The 19,822-nt window shown below is 39.0% G+C and overlaps 1 protein-coding gene across 4 annotated transcripts in view; it reads left to right on the top strand.

Annotated features, from left to right (window-relative positions):
• ndufaf6.L (NADH:ubiquinone oxidoreductase complex assembly factor 6 L homeolog) overlaps positions 1-19,177 on the top strand; it is a 47,830-nt gene extending 28,653 nt beyond the window's left edge. For 3 of the 4 annotated variants that reach the window (XM_041566568.1, XM_018268170.2, XM_041566569.1), the window contains 3 exons: positions 10,437-10,538; positions 17,547-17,603; positions 19,019-19,177. In XM_041566568.1, coding sequence (XP_041422502.1) covers positions 10,437-10,538; positions 17,547-17,603; positions 19,019-19,147 — 288 coding nt within the window. In that variant the 3' untranslated portion in view covers positions 19,148-19,177. Of the gene's footprint in view, positions 1-10,436; positions 10,539-12,455; positions 12,669-17,546; positions 17,604-19,018 lie in introns of all 4 variants that reach the window. The other variant, XR_005962002.1, reaches the window with a different exon arrangement.
• The last annotated feature ends 645 nt before the right edge of the window (positions 19,178-19,822 follow it).

The following is a 19,822-nucleotide window of genomic DNA, read 5'->3' as shown; positions in this document are numbered from 1 at the left end:
TGAATCTGTAATTCTGCACACAGCTGTAGCGGCCCCTATTAAGCCCTATGAAATCATGCAGGGATATTTCTGGACATGAGCCAGCTGCTGAACTAAGCACATGTGCACCCATGCATGGAGGAGTGCATGCTCATTGCCATTCTCCCTAGCTTTAAAGTGCACACGTTGCCTTCAGGTTATGGCTGAGCCATTCTGATAAGTGAAAATGAATCTTGTAATTCTCTATGGCGGCGTATCTCATCCATGTCATGCGGATATAATCTCATGCTAATCCCCTTTACATGCCGCTAGAATGCAGAACACGGCAGGACAAAGGATAAGCATTTCAATAGAGCCGAGATTTATATGATGGGGATTACTTGGAGGGCTGTCATTCTGTAAGTCTCAAGGTTGAGTTTCTATATCATAGCTGCTATACATTGAATAATGCCACTTGTCCTTTGTTCAAACCTATGCACAAATACTTCCTAGTTAGTTATTAGTTTTTCTATGGGGAGAAGGAAAAGTATCTTAAAGGAGAACTAAAGATTAATTAAAGAAATAAGCTAGAAGCCTAGAAATGTTGTACAAAAGCCCCCACAGTCCTTTAGTTTGGAATATCCATGTCTCCAAAGATGCCCCAGTATCTCCCCATCTTCTTTTCTGCTGATTCACTGCACATGCTCTGTGCTGCTGTCACTTACTGAGTTTAGGGACCCACTCACAATATACAGTACACATAGAATAGAAATTTAACAATATAAGGCTGATTAGTAATTAATACAGATAATTACTACATGGCAGCACAGAAATCAGTGCAATTAGCATCAGAATTTAATAATCAGCCCTGTAGCATCAGCTTATATTACAGACCAACCTCATTTTCTGCTGGATAATAAGTGACGACCCCTAAGCTTAGCTTCTCAACAGCTGCTCAGAGCCCACTGAGCATGTGAGTGTCACAGACACTTTCCAAGATGGTGACCCCCTGTGACAAGTTTGAAGTCCTGGATCATTGCTGCTATTGACAAGCTCAAACTTTAGGCTGGTGCAATAAGTTCAGTATAATATGTGTATATATATAAAAAAAAAGAAAGCTGTAGCAACACGCACTCCGGTTCTTTTTCTTTCAAAATTTATTAAGCATAATATATATATATATATATATATATATATATATATATATATATATATATATATATATATATATATATATATATATATATATATATATATATATATATATATATATATATATATATATATAATTTTTTTTTCCAAAAAACCCCCAGCAACACCGGGATATTTTTCAAAATCAAAAAGCGTGTATTTAGTGAAGCATGTCTTAGCCAACGTAACGTTTCGGTTACGTTTCTTTTATCCCTGTAAAAAGCAAACTGGTAGCTAGAAGTCTCTTTTGTTTTCCTTTATTATAATTTCACAATCCATGGTACAGGTATGGGACCTGTTATCCAAAATGCTTGGTACCTAGGGGTTTCCTGATAAGGGGTCTTTTCATTATTTGGATCTTTATACCTTAAGTCTATTAAAAATCATGTAAACATTAAATAAATCCAATAGGCTGGTTTTGCTTCCAATAAGGAATAATTATATCTTAGTTTGGATCAAGTACAAGCTACTGTTTTATTATTACAGAGAAAAAGGAAATCATTTAAAAAAAAATTGTATAAAACAAAGTCTATAGGAGATGGCCTTCCCGTAATTCTGAACTTTCTGAATAACGGGATTATCAAAATGAACATAACACACATGCCTTCCTTAGCTAACAGTACGGTAAATTGAGAAACTGATGTACTATTCTGTCGGCATGTCACACTTTATGGCCACTAGAAGGCAGCAGAGGGCAACAGAAAAGACTCGATTACTGTTCATGTTTCTTGTGGGGGTTTTTTTTTCTTTTTTTATTAAAAGCAGATTTACACAACAGGCCAGTAATAAAAACAGAAACAGTGGAGAAAAAAATGACCTTTAACCAATCTGCCCCTCTGATCTCTTTGGGGTGAGCTGATGCACGCTTCATTTATTTTAATGCTTTGTTACATATATACTGTAAAAATATACAGTATAAAGCCACTGATAATTTGATGCTGCTTTTCCAGCAGCCTTAATATTCTGTGGCCCCTTTCTGCCATTACATTTACACATTTTTATATGTGTGCATTTCCTATGGTTCTTTTATGGGCAAGGCTGTACAGATGAGCCATTGGAACTGCTCGAGTTACCCTATACACGTCAGAGTAAAAGAGCTTCTTAGGCTTGTCCAGCTTTGTGTGAAATGGAATCCATGCACCTTGTGTATTATCCTTAATGTAAAGGTGGCCATACACGGGCCGATAAAAGCTGCTGACAGACCCTGTCGGCAGCTTATTGGCCCGTGTATGGGGCCCCGCGACGGGCTTCACCGATCGAGATCTGCCCGAAAGTCGGCCAGATCTCGATCGGATGGGACAGAAATTCCCGTCGGATCGCGGCCGCATCTATCCGTTGATGCGGCCCCGCGATCCGACCGCCCGTTTGGGCATCGTTGGGATCCGATCGTTGGGCCCTAGGGCCCACGATCGGATCAGCCGATATTGCCCACCTAAAGGATCTCTCCATGTATGGGCACCTTAACACTTGCAGATTCTGCTGTGCTTTACAGAGATTATTTACCATTCACATCAGTCCCTGCCCCAGTGGAGCTTACAATCTAATGTGCTTATCTTTATAAGGAGCCAATTAACCTGCTTGTATGTTTTTGGAGGGTAGGAGGAAATTGGTGAACCTGGAGGAAACCCACACAGACACTGGGAGAACATGCCAACTCCTTGCACATAGTGCACTTGCTGTTATAGGTGCTGCGCAAGGATTGCAATGACTTACCTGATACCCTGGGCCATTGCTTCTGTTAGCAGAAAACTGCACCAGCCCAGGACACTTGCAAGTGATTGATCCTCTTCCTCTCTTCACCTTTCTTCAAAATCCAGAGGACAACGCACATGCAGTAGAGCAAAAAAGCCAAGAAGGAAGGAAGAGGATTGCTCCCTAACAAGTGCCCCGAGGATGGCTCCTGTTAGCAAAAAACTGCACCAGGCCGGGGCATATGCGAGCAATAGATCCTCTTCCTTCCTTGTTTCTTCTCGTGGGCATGCATGTGCGTTAGAGTTAAAGGCCAGACTTTAGCAGAAAGTTTTTTTTGGCTGCTGGATTTTGAAGAAAGATGAAGGTAGGAAGAGGATTTCTCACTCGCCAGTGCCCTGGGCTGTTGCAGTTTTCTGCTAACAGGAGCATTGGCCCAGGGTATCTGGTAAATCATTGTAATCCTTGGGTGGCAGTCATGTAACTAGGTATTACTGGGCCCTACAGCAAATAATTTTTCAGGCCCCGAAAATGTTTAGAGGTTGACTTGTTTTACCAAGATTTATTTAAACTGTATATGATTTAGGGCCTCATGGGGTCCCTATACCTCCTGGGCCCCCATGGATTGGAGTTTTCATTCACCTTTGATCCTACATCCCCATCAGGGCAAGTACCCCATTTGGTAAGTCGTAACCACTTGATATATGCAACTCTCTGCATCTGTCTTCATGCTTGACTGCAACTAGAGTGTAATGCCTTCAGCATTAATCCTGAGAGTAGAAGGGCATCAACTTATAAGATCATTTGGGCATTTAATGATGTCACAGAGGGATATTGATATGAAGGGAAAGTGTATGATATACAGATAGTGGAGTGAGGAGTCAATGAAAAGTTTTGACCCGTTGTTTCAGACCATCCACCGTGTGATAGCAGTCCACAAGAATTAAAAGTACATACGAGGCAGCCACAGTGCTTAGTCTGCAATCACTTTTTATTGGTGTTCATCACTTGAAAAAGGGATTAGTTCCCGAAACATGTCGTGATATAAACACCAATAAAGGGTGTTTGCAGACTAAGCACTGCAGATTCCTCATATGTTTCTACCTTTACTTCTTGCGGAAAGTGTATGATTCTGTTAGCATCTTATGAAACTATGCAATGTTCAATACGTAGGAGAGCAGTCACCCATGATAGTGCTCCACCAAATGGGCAGACCCCTATGTGGCCCTCTGTGATTTTTTTTTTGGACACAAATCACTATAACCCGCACTTGCCCAGTTACAAATATCATCTATATACTTACTGCACTCTGTGTGTACATCATTTACATGAACATATCTCTAAATGAGTGGTCTCCTATGAACTGGCATGAAAAGATGATTACAGCCAGTTAACTTCTCTATTGCAATCAAAACTGAACGTTGCCTTGTATGCAACACTGAGTTTAGCGCTGGCTTTATTCATCTTGACTAAGCAGCCAGACCTCTATGGGTTTTCTCGTTAACTGATGTATCTCTAGGGCGTGAGGTTTATTTATGCCACAGCCTATAGCTTGATATACTTAAGCTCAATCACTGCACAGATGGCTGCAATAAATGCAATTTCATAGAAAATCAGGGATTATTTCTGCATCTTCTATTTGCTGTTTGAGTTTCAAAGCTCCCTGTTCATGCCAGTTTATTGGAAGATTAGGAGCACATGCCACTTCTGCCCATATACTTCACTGGCTTACTTTAGTGTTAGAGGATAAATAATTTTAGATTTGCTAGCAAGTCTTATAAGCACAAGTTCCAGAGGGACATAGTAGAGATGTGTGTTGAGGTAAGCTATTATAATCACTTGGGATCGATTATCCAGAAACGGAAAGCTCTATGAGAAAGCCATCTCCCATAGACTCAATTTTAATAAAATGATTTGCGTTCTTTTTCAATGATTTCCTTTTTCTGTATATTAATAAAACAGTACCTTGTTCTTGATCCCAACTATGATATTATTTATTAAAGCAAAACAATCCTATTGGATTTAATTAAGGTATGGAGATACAAATTACAAATATCGGATTATTGATTTGAATCCCACGATCAAGGTATGTTCCCTGCCCAGCAATCACCAGGGCTCCCCTCTGCCCAATTATATATATATATATATATATATATATATATATATATATATATATATATATATATATATATATATATATATATATATATATATATATATATATATATATCAGGTTATTGAGGAGGAAACAAAAAACAGAAAGACCAAAGTAGTATATGGTGTAGTATTTTTGAATTATTTTTTATCACATACAAAAGATTGTGCTAAATTTGGTTCCGTTTACATATATGAAACGGAGAAGAACACTGCTAATAATAGGCACCAAAACACATTTGTATTTAAGCCTATGCTAAATGGTGCATGTTTCTTTAGTGGGCTCTTTCAAAAAATACACTTTAAAACCGCTCACCCAAAATAGATTGTGACCCGGGTGTATAAACCCCTGGTCCTGCTCCTTGTGCCTTAAACAGTATCAAGGGTAATAAACGAGAAGGATCCAGATCAGACGGGTGGCCCGGGTGCCTCGCCCCAAGCCCGTAGCTTTAGTTGAGTCACAGTCAGTAGAAAAGATTTGACTCTCACCCCATTCACCTGTTGAATTAAAAGAAGTAAATGTTTTATTTCAGCATATTAAAAACATCCATTCCCTGACGCGTTTCGTATCATCCGATACGTAGTCATAGGGGACCTATGACTACGTATCAGATGATACGAAACGCGTCGGGGAATGGATGTTTTTAATATGCTGAAATAAACATTTACTTCTTTTAATCGAACGGGTGAATGGGGTGCTTGTCAAATCTTTTCTATTTTTCTCACACCCTTAGTGGTTTCTATATAATATTACCTGTGCATGTCGGCTACAAAAATATTCATTAGTGAAAAACGGTGCTCTCAAGCAAGCAAAAAAATAATTCAGAAATACTACACCATATACTACTTTGGTCTTTCTGTTTTTTGTTTCCTCCTCAATAACCTGAGGCTTTGAGGCATACAGCAATCCAATCTTGGAAATTGTCTTTAGATACAAATTACAGAAAGATCCCTTATCTGGAAAACCCCAGATCTCGAGCATTCTGTATAACCGGTCCCATACCTGTATTCAAATAATTTCCCAGTATACTATTCATATTCCTACATAAGAAACCCCACGTTGAGTCATCAAAATGATCATATCTTAAGTATCGGATGCATTCAAGGAAACCTTGGCTGAAGAATATGCAAGACATCCACATTAAAGGGAAACTATACTCTGGAACAATGAAAGTCTCGCTCTCCTCTCTCTCCTTGTTGGAATTTGACATAACCCCATACAAGGGTATTAGTAAATAATGCTTGGGAGATTCCATTTCATTGCTGCATACCTGTATATCACGAGGGTCTTAAAGCTACAGCTACTGGAATAAATGGAACACAGAAACATGAAATGTAGATAGAAATAGGTTTACTATTGCTTGTGTTGCTCCCCAAATCTTTTTACATTTGAATGTGGCTCATGGGTAAAAAAGGTTGGGAACCCCTGCTCTAAACTATAAACCATCTGGAGAGGATTGCATCAGTGAGCTGATGCAGTACATGCCAATTGAATTTTCTAACCTGCCCAATAGGTATCTGCAGATTTCCAGCCAGATATCAATCAGGCAGGCTGTCAGAGGTTCCCCTGTACATTGGCCAATAATCTGCTGGTTTGTGGGGACCCAGTGGGCAGCTTTAATCATTAAATTACTCAATAGTTTTCACAAGCAAATTTTTTAGTTGTCACTCTTCTGGCTACAAGCATCGATGCCGCGGAGCATTTTTTCAATCTTTGCACACTAAAGGGGAAGGAAAAATATAATAACTCAATGGTGTCAGATTGTTAGTGCACCAAGTGGTGCACCTGTTTGCTGAAAAGTTCACCCAACCTGCAGGCGTACATGTGCAGTAGAGTGAAAACCTGAACTTGGAAGCAAAAAAAATGTCTTATCACTTTTTTGCACATGTGCAGTGGGCCAGAAGAGAAGTTTTAAGAAGTCAGAACAGGATTGCAACATGGTGTGTCTACAGAAGTAACCCAGAACGGGGCAGCTTTCAGTGAACTGCTCCATGGTATATGGGAGGGGAGTGCGTAACATTTGGCAGCACTAGTGATTGTACATTTCCTTCTCCTTTAAACAGTATGAGAGAATCACTTCCAGCCTCTAGTAATGACTTTTGATTGCAATAAGGTGTGAAAATCTGAAGCAATTAAGATGATAATTTGTTCTGTTCTTTGGAGCTGCTTCTGTAATTTGTAGCCAGGGAACAGTAAATCCTGCAAAGAAATCTGATTATAGAACTAGTCGTCCAAAACTAAGAGTCTACCTTTTGGACGAATAGAACATTGGACTAGCCCTGTCCCTACTGACTATGCCTTACCTTGAGCACTTTTTTATCTCCAATTTGTACCTGTATGTTAGCCTCCCATCCACTTAAGACTGTAAGCTCTACGGGGCAGGGACCTCCTTCCCACTATGTCTCTGACCACATAGCACTTCAGCTCTTTGTCCTATGATTTTGTATATATTTGTGATGTGATTTGTCTCCCCCATGTATACTTTTATATACATTGTACTTTTATGCACTGTACAGCGCTGCGGCTCCTTAACAGAGCTTTACAAATAAAGTTATACATACATACATACATACATACATACATACATAGAACATAGAAATCTTGTGTCACACGCAAACCTGGCCAGCGCACATCTTCATTTGCACAGCGTTCTAGAAGCTCATGCCATTAAGCATGCCAATGATGGGGATTGATTTTAAGGAGAGCATGGTTATGCAGAAAGCTCCAAATTATAGGAAAGCCATCTCTCATAGACTCAATTTTACCAAATAATTTCCTTTTTCTCTGTAATAATAAAACAGTAGCTTGTACTTGATCCAAACTTAGAAATAATTAATCTTCATTGGAAGGAAAACAACCCTATTGACTTTATTTAATGTCTAAATGATTTTCTAGTAGACTTAAGGTATGAAGATCCAAATTACATAAACATCCATTATCCAGAAAACCCCAGGTCCCCAACATGCAATATAACAGGTGCCATGCCTGTACTAGATAACATAAACCCTGTCACATTTAAAGGGAATACCCAATGCTTGATATGTTTCCAGTAGATTAATTTCCCTATCACATTGCAAACATAACCTGTGTACTATCCAAACAGTTGTAAAACCAAGATACAAGTAGAGTTGTGGTAACATTTACAGTATGTCTCGTATTTAAGATTATGACAGCTCAGTCACCTAGACTATGGTTGTTCAACTGGAAGCCAGTGGGACAGGTGCACCCTCTGAGAAATTTTAATGCCCCCCAAACTATTTAGGAGCTCCATTGACCTCTTTGGATGAGGAGTGAACAATTGCCCCACTATATGGAAACTGTTGGGACAGTACTGGCCTAGATAGCTGTGTATCTTTTTCCCAGTTTTCCAGTAGTGGGGCCAATTATTTGATTATTTACATACATACATACCTGAAATCCATTTTAAATCCACAAGTATGGGATCTGTTATCTTAAATTCTTAAAAATGATTTCCTTTTTCTCTGTAATAATAAAACAATACCTTGTACTTGATCCCCCAACTAAGATATAATTAATCCTTATTGGAATCAAAACCAGGTTTTTTTTTAATGTTTACATGATTTTCTAGTAGACTTAAGGTATGAAGAGCCAAATTAAGGAAAGATCCATTATCCTGAAAACCCGGAGGTCCCAAGCATTCTGGATAACAGGTCCAATGCCTGTAATAATATTAATCATGAAGGCATACAAACAAGTATGTGAAGTTTTTGAGCAGGCCAAGGGCTACAAAAACTTTAGGGGCCTCCTGTCCAAAAAGAGCTATGTGTATAGGAAGACTGTTATCCAATTAAGAGCTGTATTTTACCAGCACTAAAATATCGCACCACTAGCATCAATGCCCAATTACAAGACAGTGTTAAAAAATGGTAAACAAACCTATAAGAGCTTGGGAACATTCACCAGGCAAGAATGTGCTTAGTATGCATGCATGTGTCTACAGCCTTAGTGCCAGAAGATGACTTCTAATAATATAAGTGTTGCCATTTTATTTCATTCCCTCTGTATTAAACTGACACATAGAAACTCTGAGTTCACAGTTCATAGCAAAGGGTAAAGTTACAAACTGGTACCATTAAGAAGCGCTTGTGCCTCTTCTTAATACTCTGGACCAGTTGGGTAATTCCAGAGCACTAAAAGGGTTCGAGATAACGCACACCTTACATACCCAAAAGTCTTATCCTGGTGCTCAATGATAGAGGAATCACCCACCTTACATACAGAGTATGAAGAAATTCACCGGCACACAAGATGTGCGTTAGCAGGGCAAGCCCTTGCAATTTTATTAATGCAGTTGGGCAACGTTTCGGGGACACACCCCTTTGTCAAACATGCCAACCCACGTCTTCTGTGCCAGTGAATTTCTTCATAATTCCAGAGCACCACAATTTCAGTCTGTTCAGCCATCAGAGACTTCAAATGAAATTGAATTTCTAGAAATAATATAATCACACCAGCCATTCAGCCTTCTGCTTTGTCTCTATCATTACATTTTTTCTTTTGAAGAACTCTGACATGGATCAGGTTAACCTGGTTTGGGTGAGCGTGGCAGTCCCCATACGTATTTTAATGTTACTTAGCTGCATTCAGGTATATGGCTCAAACCCTGATAGATACAATAACGAGAGTCATTTGCTAAATCACATTTGTAATGGTAAATCGAATTATAATGCATTTAGTTCAATGTCACCCACAGTGATTGTTGGCTGTTCACTTCAATGGCAATCGCTCCAGACCACTGTGATGCTCTTGCAGATTAGGGAACTGGCACTTGAAAATGTGGCAAACAGCATTTTGAAGTGACCTGACCTGATTATATTATAATTGTGTATGCATGAATCTCTTTATGAAAAGGCATTGCCAATAATATGGCCGTTTCATACATAGCTGCGGTTGAAAAATGCATCTCCATTATAGGAGAAGGAAACATAAAGTCACTGAGAAGAGTAATTTTATTATGCACCCCCAGTAACTCTTTTCACTAACCTCTTACACAGAGTTTGGTGCACTTCTACTTTTTTTTAAAAAAAACATTTCGCATAGGAGGTGAGTGTTTAAAGTTTCTGGGGGGGGGCGCGAATTGTTTGGCACCCTTCACACTTCAGGCGCCTTCAAAAAACGAATCGCTCCGAGTGCCATCCCGCCCTCGATTTTCAATTTAGCCGGTGGGAAGGCAGGGGAGGCAGTTCGGAGAGATTAAACTCCCCGAATCTGCCTGTGTGCCTCGACCCTTAAGTTCAGTGTTTTGCTCAGATATTTCTTATTTAGCTTCCCAAAGAAGTTAACCCCACCACCACCACTCAATTTGTCTTCATTTTGCCGTGGAAGGGAAATGGTGATGGCTTAGTCCTTGGATCTGTCCTGCTATAGATCAAGCTGTAACCTTGCTAAGATGAAGTTGGTAATAAATTTTTCCCCCTCTCAGCACGGGGTTTCACAGGAGGATTTCATCAGAGGCAGCCTGGAGAAAAATGTCAGAGATGTCATATTTGATATAGCCGGCCAAGCCCATGTTCACCTAGAACACGTAAGTATTTCTGTTTCCCTCATGCCCATGCACTTTATATGTACTGTATGTCCTACGTGTATGTCAACTAAACAAAGGAAGGTTTAAATAAAGAAGGCAGCAGAACTCTGTGAGGATAAAATTTTATTTTTACTCCTACATCTCCCAAACTCTCACTCTCCTGGTTGTTAGGTTAAATTGGCCCGTAGCAACCAGATAGCTGCTTAAATTACAAATTAGAGAGATGCTGAACAACAATCTAAATAATTTAAAACAACAAAGAAAATGAAAACCAATTGACTATTCACTGTCTACATCATACAAAGAGTTAATTCAATGGAATGTACCCATATACATAGGCCAGGGCAGCCTCAAGGCACCATCATAATAAATACAATACAGGAAACATAAGAAGTAAATTGTATACTATATACTGAGGCCCAGAACAAGTGTAACCAGCATTACAGGAATGGTCTGATGATTTATAGCTAAGGCACAGCAAATTATTATTAACAACATTTTTTTATTGCTGAACAAATCTAACTTTTTTGCATTTTAAAGGATTTTATTTTTTTAAATATATCAGACAAAACCGTTACATGCAGCACATTAGTTCTTGCACTTGCACCCTAGGCAAGCACCTTCTCTGCCTACCCCTAGTTCTGGCTCTGCTTTAGTGAGACATGATTATTTTTCAGCCCCTGAGCATTGGGTATATGAGATACCTGACTCCCTATGGGAGAGATACTAGTTGTAAAATGTAAGTGCCCCATGCAAACGTTTTTTTAACATACATGGACATATCAATATTTAATCTTCATTCAAGTAGTATATAGAGATATAGGTAAGTGAGATAAAAAAAAATGTGAATTTGCAAATATTTATTCAACAGAAAAGTACTAGATATGCCATTTCCTTCAGTGGCAGGAGAACACCTACATTTTTCATCTGCTCCATTACCTAAAAGAGCTCTCTGAGACATTGTAAAGGAAGGTGATCGATTCCTATGCGTCTGTTAATGGATTTGAAACAATTGTCAGCCAACTGGGCAATCATCCCACCGTTATTCCACTATCCAAAATATCATCTACAAGCAGAGATTTCATGCAACTGCCAACTTGTCTAGGCCAGGCCGTCCCAGCAATTTCAGCCCAACGGCTGAACCCAAGATGCTGAAGGAAGCTCTTGCCATAATTTTTTAAATAAGAAGGAAACCTTTGCTGTACACCAAGAACATTAGGGCAAGAATAAAGTTTATCCATAGACACAATGGGGCTCATTTATCAACACTGGGCAAATCTGCCCATGGGCAGTTACCTATAGCAACCAATCAGTGATTAGCTTTTTGAAGCCAGCTGCAAGTAGAACAAAGAGTGCAGCAATCTGATTGGTTGCCATGGGTTACTGCCCATGGGCAAATTTGCCCAGTATTGTTAAACGAGCCCCAATGTGTTCTGGACAGACAAGGCAAAGAGAATAGAATTATTTGGCCACAGTGCCAGAAGACATATTTGGCCAAAATTGACAAAAAGGCAGTATTTCATCTGAAGGACTTAATAATAGATAGAGACCTGGAGCTGTTTGGGTAACTGTGGAATACCTGCAAAGAGGTCGGGTTTGGGGTAAAACGTTCCTGATTCACCAACCATACGGTTGGCTGAGCTGCCTGGGTATGCTGTTCAGCTGCGGGTCTAGCCTTCCCTCCTATACTCATCCATCTAGCAATTTTTTTTCCTGTACCTGGTTGATTCGCCTCCGGAGAGACATGTCTTCCGGTATCGCAGGTCCCTGGTTCAGATGGTGAGTACCGGTTGGGTTGCAGGTCAATGGGTCTGCGTTGGGCATCAGTCTGAGCAACCGGACCTGTGCAGGGCTGGTGGATTATATATATATATATATATCTATATATCTATATATCTATATCTATCTCTTGGGCAGCTTAACATCATAGAATCTTCTATGAAAAGGCAATTGAAACTCAACTGTAATTGGACCTTTCAACATGACAATGACCCTACACATTCCAATAATGAATGGCTGAAAATATTAAATGGAGGGTTTTGGAATGACCAAGTCAAAGACTGGTAGACCATTATAAGATATACCTACTTGAGATTGTTTTTGCCTAAGGGGCAATACCAGGTATAAGAGGTAAGATTGTAAATTTTCTGTACCTTTTGTGTTTGTATGTCATTGTTTTTATGTTTAGTTACTTCACCTATATTTTTGCATACCCCTTGTTTGTTACTACTAATTTATTGTTTTGTTGTACAGTGCTTTGCCCTCAAGGAGCGCTATACAAATGAAAAATATACATCCATCCATGCACTGCTTGAATGAAGATCTGATGTTGATGTGTCCATACAGTGGTGTGAAAAACTATTTGCCCCCTTCCTGATTTCTTATTCTTTTGCATGTTTGTCACACTTAAATGTTTCTGCTCATCAAAAACCGTTAACTATTAGTCAAAGATAACATAATTGAACACAAAATGCAGTTTTTAAATGAAGGTTTACGTTTTTAAGGGAGAAAAAAAACTCCAAATCTACATGGGCCTGTGTGAAAAAGTGATTGCCCCCCTTGTTAAAGAATAACTTAACTGTGGTTTATCACACCTGAGTTCAATTTCAAAGGTTATAAAGCCATTTCTAAAGCTTTGGGACTCCAGCGAACCACAGTGAGAGCCATTATCCACAAATGGCAAAAACATGGAACAGTGGTGAACCTTCCCAGGAGTGGCCGGCCGACCAAAATGACCCCAAGAGCGCAGAGACAACTCATCCGAGAGGCCACAAAAGACCCCAGGACAACATCTAAAGAACTGCAGGCCTCACTTGCCTCAATTAAGGTCAGTGTTCACGACTCCACCATAAGAAAGAGACTGGGCAAAAACGGCCTGCATGGCAGATTTCCAAGGCGCAAACCACTTTTAAGCAAAAAGAACATTAAGGCTCGTCTCAATTTTGCTAAAAAACATCTCAATGATTGCCAAGACTTTTGGGAAAATACCTTGTGGACCGACGAGACAAAAGTTGAACTTTTTGGAAGGTGCGCGTCCCGTTACATCTGGCGTAAAAGTAACACAGCATTTCAGAAAAAGAACATCATACCAACAGTAAAATATGGTGGTGGTAGTGTGATGGTCTGGGGTTGTTTTGCTGCTTCAGGACCTAGAAGACTTGCTGTGATAGATGGAACCATGAATTCTACTGTCTACCAAAAAATCCTGAAGGAGAATGTCCGGCCATCTGTTCGTCAACTCAAGCTGAAGCGATCTTGGGTGCTGCAGCAGGACAATGACCCAAAACACACCAGCAAATCCGCCTCTGAATGGCTGAAGAAAAACAAAATGAAGACTTTGGAGTGGCCTAGTCAAAGTCCTGACCTGAATCCTATTGAGATGTTGTGGCATGACCTTAAAAAGGCGGTTCATGCTAGAAAACCCTCAAATAAAGCTGAATTACAACAATTCTGCAAAGATGAGGGGGCCAAAATTCCTCCAGAGCGCTGTAAAAGACTCGTTGCAAGTTATCGCAAACGCTTGATTGCAGTTATTGCTGCTAAGGGTGGCCCAACCAGTTATTAGGTTCAGGGGGCAATTACTTTTTCACACAGGTTTGGATTTCTTTTCTCCCTAAATAATAAAAACCCTCATTTAAAAACTGCATTTTGTGTTTACTTGTGTTATCTTTGACTAATCGTTAAATGTGTTTGATGATCAGAAACATTTTGTGTGACAAACATGCAAAAGAATAAGAAATCAGGAAGGGGGCAAATAGTTTTTCACACCACTGTATATGTCAAGAAAGAAAAAAGTTTTAATGGCATTACAATTGCATAGCACTGCAGGATAGTATGCCCACTGACCTAATCTCAATATAAGTTCTAACACTTTAGTCCCTCTAATTGTTATGTGGAGTATATACATTTTTGTTGAATGTAACCAACGCTTTCTGCCAGTGATTCATAATAGTTTCCGAATGACATTTGCTGCGTTGTTTCGAATGAACAAAGCATTAAGATTAGATGGCCTTTTTGAAGAACAGATGTTGAGTTGTATTTGGTTCTATACATGTGTGTGTTCTGCAAAGAAATATGTAACTAATAAGGGTAAGTACTGATTCCATCCTTATCAGTGAGCTATTTGCGGTGTGTGGGTGTACATATATTTATACAATGTACCAAGAATCAGCATTCAGGTGTACATTATGATTCAAATGATTGCTAACTGCAGCAATATACACATAAACCTGCAATATATAGAGTTAGAGAACTGATCAGCAGCTCAATAAAAAGCATAATTATTAGGGTTGTTGTGTGCTCCTATAGACAAGATTGGCTAGCAACCTGTGCTCCCTGGTGGCTCTGGCCTACAAACCCATTGGGCTGTAGCCCTTAATATAGGGTGATTTGTTATACGAAGATACGCCTACAGGACACCAGGTTTCAGGCTCCTAGAAATATTTACTGTAGGTACTTTTTGCTCTACATCTCACATTTAGTGGGCTACAAGACATATCTATGTAAACAAATAAGTATTCTTGCAACATGGTATGCTAATTGGCTATCATGTAGGACCCGCATATGGTGTTTTTGCCCACTTAAGGGGCAGTTAAGAACCATTATCCAGAAACCCGTCATCCAGAAAGCTCAAAATTACGGAAATGCCATCTTCCATAGACTCCATTTTATCCAAATTATCAAATATTTTTAAATATGATTTGCTTTTTCCTCTGTAATAATAAAACAGTAGCTTGTCTTGATCTCAACTAAGACATAATTATTCCTTATTGGAAGCAAAAGCAGCCTATTGGGTTTATTTAATACTTACATGATATTCTAGTAGACTTAAGGTATAAAGATCCAAATTAAGAAGAGTTCCTTTATCCGGAAAACCCCAGGTCCCGAGCATTCTGGATAACAGGTCCCATACCTGTACATGTTCTGCAGGTTCAGATAATAATTCGATGAGCAGATATCAATTTTGAGATAATTTCTCCCGATGAGATAACAGATAAACTCTGCAGAATACAATGGGATTCTACAGGCATTTCTGTTATCTAATATGTCGCTTGCCCCTTTTCTACTTTTTATAGACTAAATTTTTTTTTATATAAACTATAGTGGAGTTTCTAAATCAAACATGTCAGTTTTACTAGTTTTTGATATCTGGAAAACTCCAGGTCCCAGACATTCTGGATAACAAGTCCCATACCTGTAATATAAACTCATATTTGCTGCCGGCCCCTGCACAGTATGAGCTGCTAAAGGGGTAGAAATGTTATAATCGGCTACTTATGAGGTTACAGCTAATCGATTATAACATTATTTTGTACATAGTTCTGCATACACACTCTCTACTATGTCTTGGAATCAAATGAGCATTTCTAATAAACATTTTTCTTTTCATTATGTTATCCTATAATTTGTTGTTCGGTTACACCAGTCAATTTGTCAATTAGTTTCCAGCTTTGGGAGTTTAATACAAACACTTTTAGTTGAGGTACATGGTGAGCTCTTTCATTTTTTTCTCTCTCCATAAAATCTATGCGGGCTGTGATATAACCTACCTCCTAATATGATTTATAGAACAGTTCCCGTTTCCCTGGTAACAGAGTAGCATGATGCTGTTATTTAAAGCCCTGTCACTGGAGAGTACTGGTTTCTTTGTACAAAGAACTTTAGGGTTGTAAGGAATACGGTAATATAGGTCAATAATGGACATCTACCGACATACAGGTGTTCTTATACACACAGCCTAAAAATTTAAATTTCTTAATTACACAAAATTCATATTGAAACCTATTTTTACAAAAATCCATGATTGAAACAATGTGAATGAGATACCAATTAATATAATTATTGATTACAGCTTTATGGTAGTGCAAGGAGCACCTTTTTACTCGAGTACCTATAACGATTGCACGTGACTTTATACAACTGCACTTAGACAAAAATGACTCGTATATTTTTCTTTATGCACCAGGAAAGGCTTCTAAAGGGAAAGATCACAAAATGCAAATAAAGAGCAAAATGTGGTTGGAATGAGAGGGTTATAGTTTACTGTTGCTTGATGTGTGACTGAAGGGGTGCTTATTGGGGGGCACTATTGAGCTTCTAATTGTTTCCTGTGCTGTATTGCTGAAGTTGAACCCTGGTGTCTTTTTATTTATTTCTTATTGGGGATTATTTATGACCGCAAGCGCAGTGAGCATAGTACAATTTCAAGCACAATCACCATATTTTCTCTCTGTAATGCATTGTTTTCCCTAGAAATCCAGCACTTTTGCCCTCACCATTGCACCTGAATGAACCTACAGTGCATCAGAAAGAACCTAATTGTGGTTGATGTGTCAAAATTAACACAATTGTGCTCATGCTTCAGTATAAATTGGACGTGTTTGTGCTGAAAGTTTCCCATGTCCATTTGAAGCATGCACCTGATTACGTAGACGCTGCATATACTTACGCAGAGCGCTGAGGGACCCCACACCTGACTTCTTAGACGCAAGCACGCTGCATATACTGACGCAGAGCACTGAGGGAACCTCGCACCTGATTTCTTAGATGCAAACATGCTGAATATACTGATGCAGAGTGCTGAGGGAACCCTGGAGCTGCCCCCTGCTCCAGAGGTGGCAGTTGCTCCAGGGTTGTCCTGTGTCAATAGAGACACCCGAACACAATATGGAACGGGAGGCAGGAACAGCAGAGCGGCATGCAAATAATGAGTATCCCAGCTCACTCGTTATGTCCAGGGACTAGCTTATTATGTGCATGTGTCTGACCAAACATGGCCGTGCACAATGGGAACTCCCTCCTGGTGCAGGTGGCATAAGGCTTGCTAGGAGCATTTCCTAGCCCAAACAGTATTGTTTCCCCTACAGTGCAGACTGTATTACCACACACCTCCAGTAGGAGAAACATTTTTAACTATGATAGGTGCCCTTTAAGTTGCATTCTTCATATGTTTATTGCACGCTGCTTCATGTTAATGGCAACTCTTTTGTTTTTTCATGTATCTTTCAGGCTCGGTCTTTTAAGAAAAGAGTTCAGAAATCAGCCTTCCCTGCTTTTAATATCACAGTAAGGATTTCCATTATTCCTTCCTATATTTAACTTTCTTTGTGCCAAATATCTTTTATTGTGTGTGTCATAATCTGCAATAGTCAAGGTGCTCTACAGTCTTAATCTCTCAAGGATGGATTTCTCTGTGAATAGGCTAAATAGAGAATAGTATTTTGGCAGGTGCAAAAGCATAGATGGTTAACTGCCAAAATAAAGGAAACACTAAAGGAAACAAGGCATTGAAAATATATTGACTGCAGCTGCATCCAAGGTCTGGTTCCTAAGATAATACAGCTGTTCCCATACATTCATGGAAAGGTTCATATAAGTATTATTCTATTCCTTAGGCATTACTAAAAAATAAACAAAAAAAAAAGATTTCATTTTGAATTTTAATTATTTTAAAGCATTTAAATTATTTTTTAAATATTTATATCTATTCAGTCATCCCATATAGATAAGGCACCCTTGGGGATATTCTTTGAGAGTGTGGCTTCCTTTGAAGCATATATTTTCTGGTTTTATGAGAAAGAAAAGTGTTAAATAAAATAAAGTAAATATGAGTTTCTGTAGCATTTATTTTCCCTTGTAGCCTTCAGATCTTCTGTAGCCCCACCCTCACCTGTAGGATGTATGAGAGACTTTTGTGCAAGTATGGGAACTGTTATCCTGACTGCTTGGGACCTGGGGTTTTCCAGATGAGGGATATTTCTATAATTTGGATCTCCATGCCTTAAGTCTACTAAATATATTTTAAACATTAAATAGACCCAATATATTTGTTTTGCTTCCAATAAAGATTAATTATAGATTAGTTGGGATAAATTACAAGCTACTGTTTTATTAAGCAGAGAAAAATGAAATCATTTTTAAAAATTTGAATTATTTGATTAAAATGGAGTGTATAGGAACTGCCCTTCCCATAACTTTCTGCATAATTTGATTCCGGATAACAGATCCCATACTTGTATATGGCTGTCCCATGCCAATATGCTATCAAAGAAGGCTTAGAATTCAGTATTGTTCCTACTCCATGTAAGGCAAACTGCACCCTATTGTTTTCACCTATGCTGACTATATTTTTTCAATAGCAAGGTCCAATTTGATCCATTTTGGTGAGCTTCCCCTAGACTTAAAGGCACACAGTCAACTGATGCCCATCTATGCATTGAGAGAGACTCCTAGCAGGAGATGGGAACCATCATAGGCTCAAATAATAATCCCTAAAATAACCAACCATCCTGTTATCCTAAATTTGGAAACCTGGTATCTGCCACTATGGTACCAAATATATGTATCTCTAATCTCTACCAATGAGTAATGCTTAGCAACAATAGAAATCCCCAAACAAAATAGTTCCAAGATAAATTCTGCATCAGTGTTATGTCCCCTAAGTGTAATGGTCTTTAACACAAGTTTTTGACTTTTTCCAGGTCGCCCTGGATTGGCACTTAAAAACCCTTCGAAAGGCTGACTTCAATATATTCCATCCAAGCGTACAGAGGAGAAATACCTTGCTTCCATTATCTTTGTATGCTCGATCATGGAAACAATCCTACTGAAATAAATGCAAAGTATTTAATTTTTAAAAACTCTTGTCAGGGCCATATTTATATTAAGGCACTGCTTATAAATAATTTTTTTTGAAATTAAAAAAAAAAAATCTCCCAGCCTCCTCCACGGATTTCCATTGGCATTTTGCTGAAGCTGAAGATTTCTACAGAAATGGATAATTTAGTGCTGAAGGCATTATCTCCATCGGTGCATATGGATCTTAATTTACAGCTGAGAAGAGATAAATGTTAAAGCATTTAGATATATGAAATGACTTAAAGGAGAAGGAAAGGTACCGAAGTAGTTTATTGTTAAAAGATTAGCCACAATAGTGCAAGCTATAACACTAGTTATTCTGCAGAATGCTTTACCATACCTGAGTAAATGGCTCTAGACACTCTCTCTGTTTGTTTAGGATAGCGGGTGCCATATTCACTTCGTGTGACATCACTTCCTGCCTGAGTTTCCCTGCTCAGTCATAGCTCTGGGCTCAGATTACAGCAGAGAGGGGAGGAGGGAGGGGGGGAGAGGAGCAAACTGAGCATGCTCAAGTCCTTCCCTGGAGGTTTAAGATGAAAACAGGAAGTCTGATACAGAAGCCCATGAGTACACAATAGAAGGAAAGAAATGCTGTGTTTCTTTTGACAGAGGACTCGGAGCAGCATTACTTTAAGTGTTTACTG

This window comes from Xenopus laevis, chromosome 6L (genome assembly GCF_017654675.1).
Source record: "Xenopus laevis strain J_2021 chromosome 6L, Xenopus_laevis_v10.1, whole genome shotgun sequence".
In the NCBI taxonomy this organism is placed as follows: Eukaryota; Metazoa; Chordata; class Amphibia; order Anura; family Pipidae; genus Xenopus; species Xenopus laevis.
This window is presented reverse-complemented; position numbering and strand designations above follow the sequence as displayed.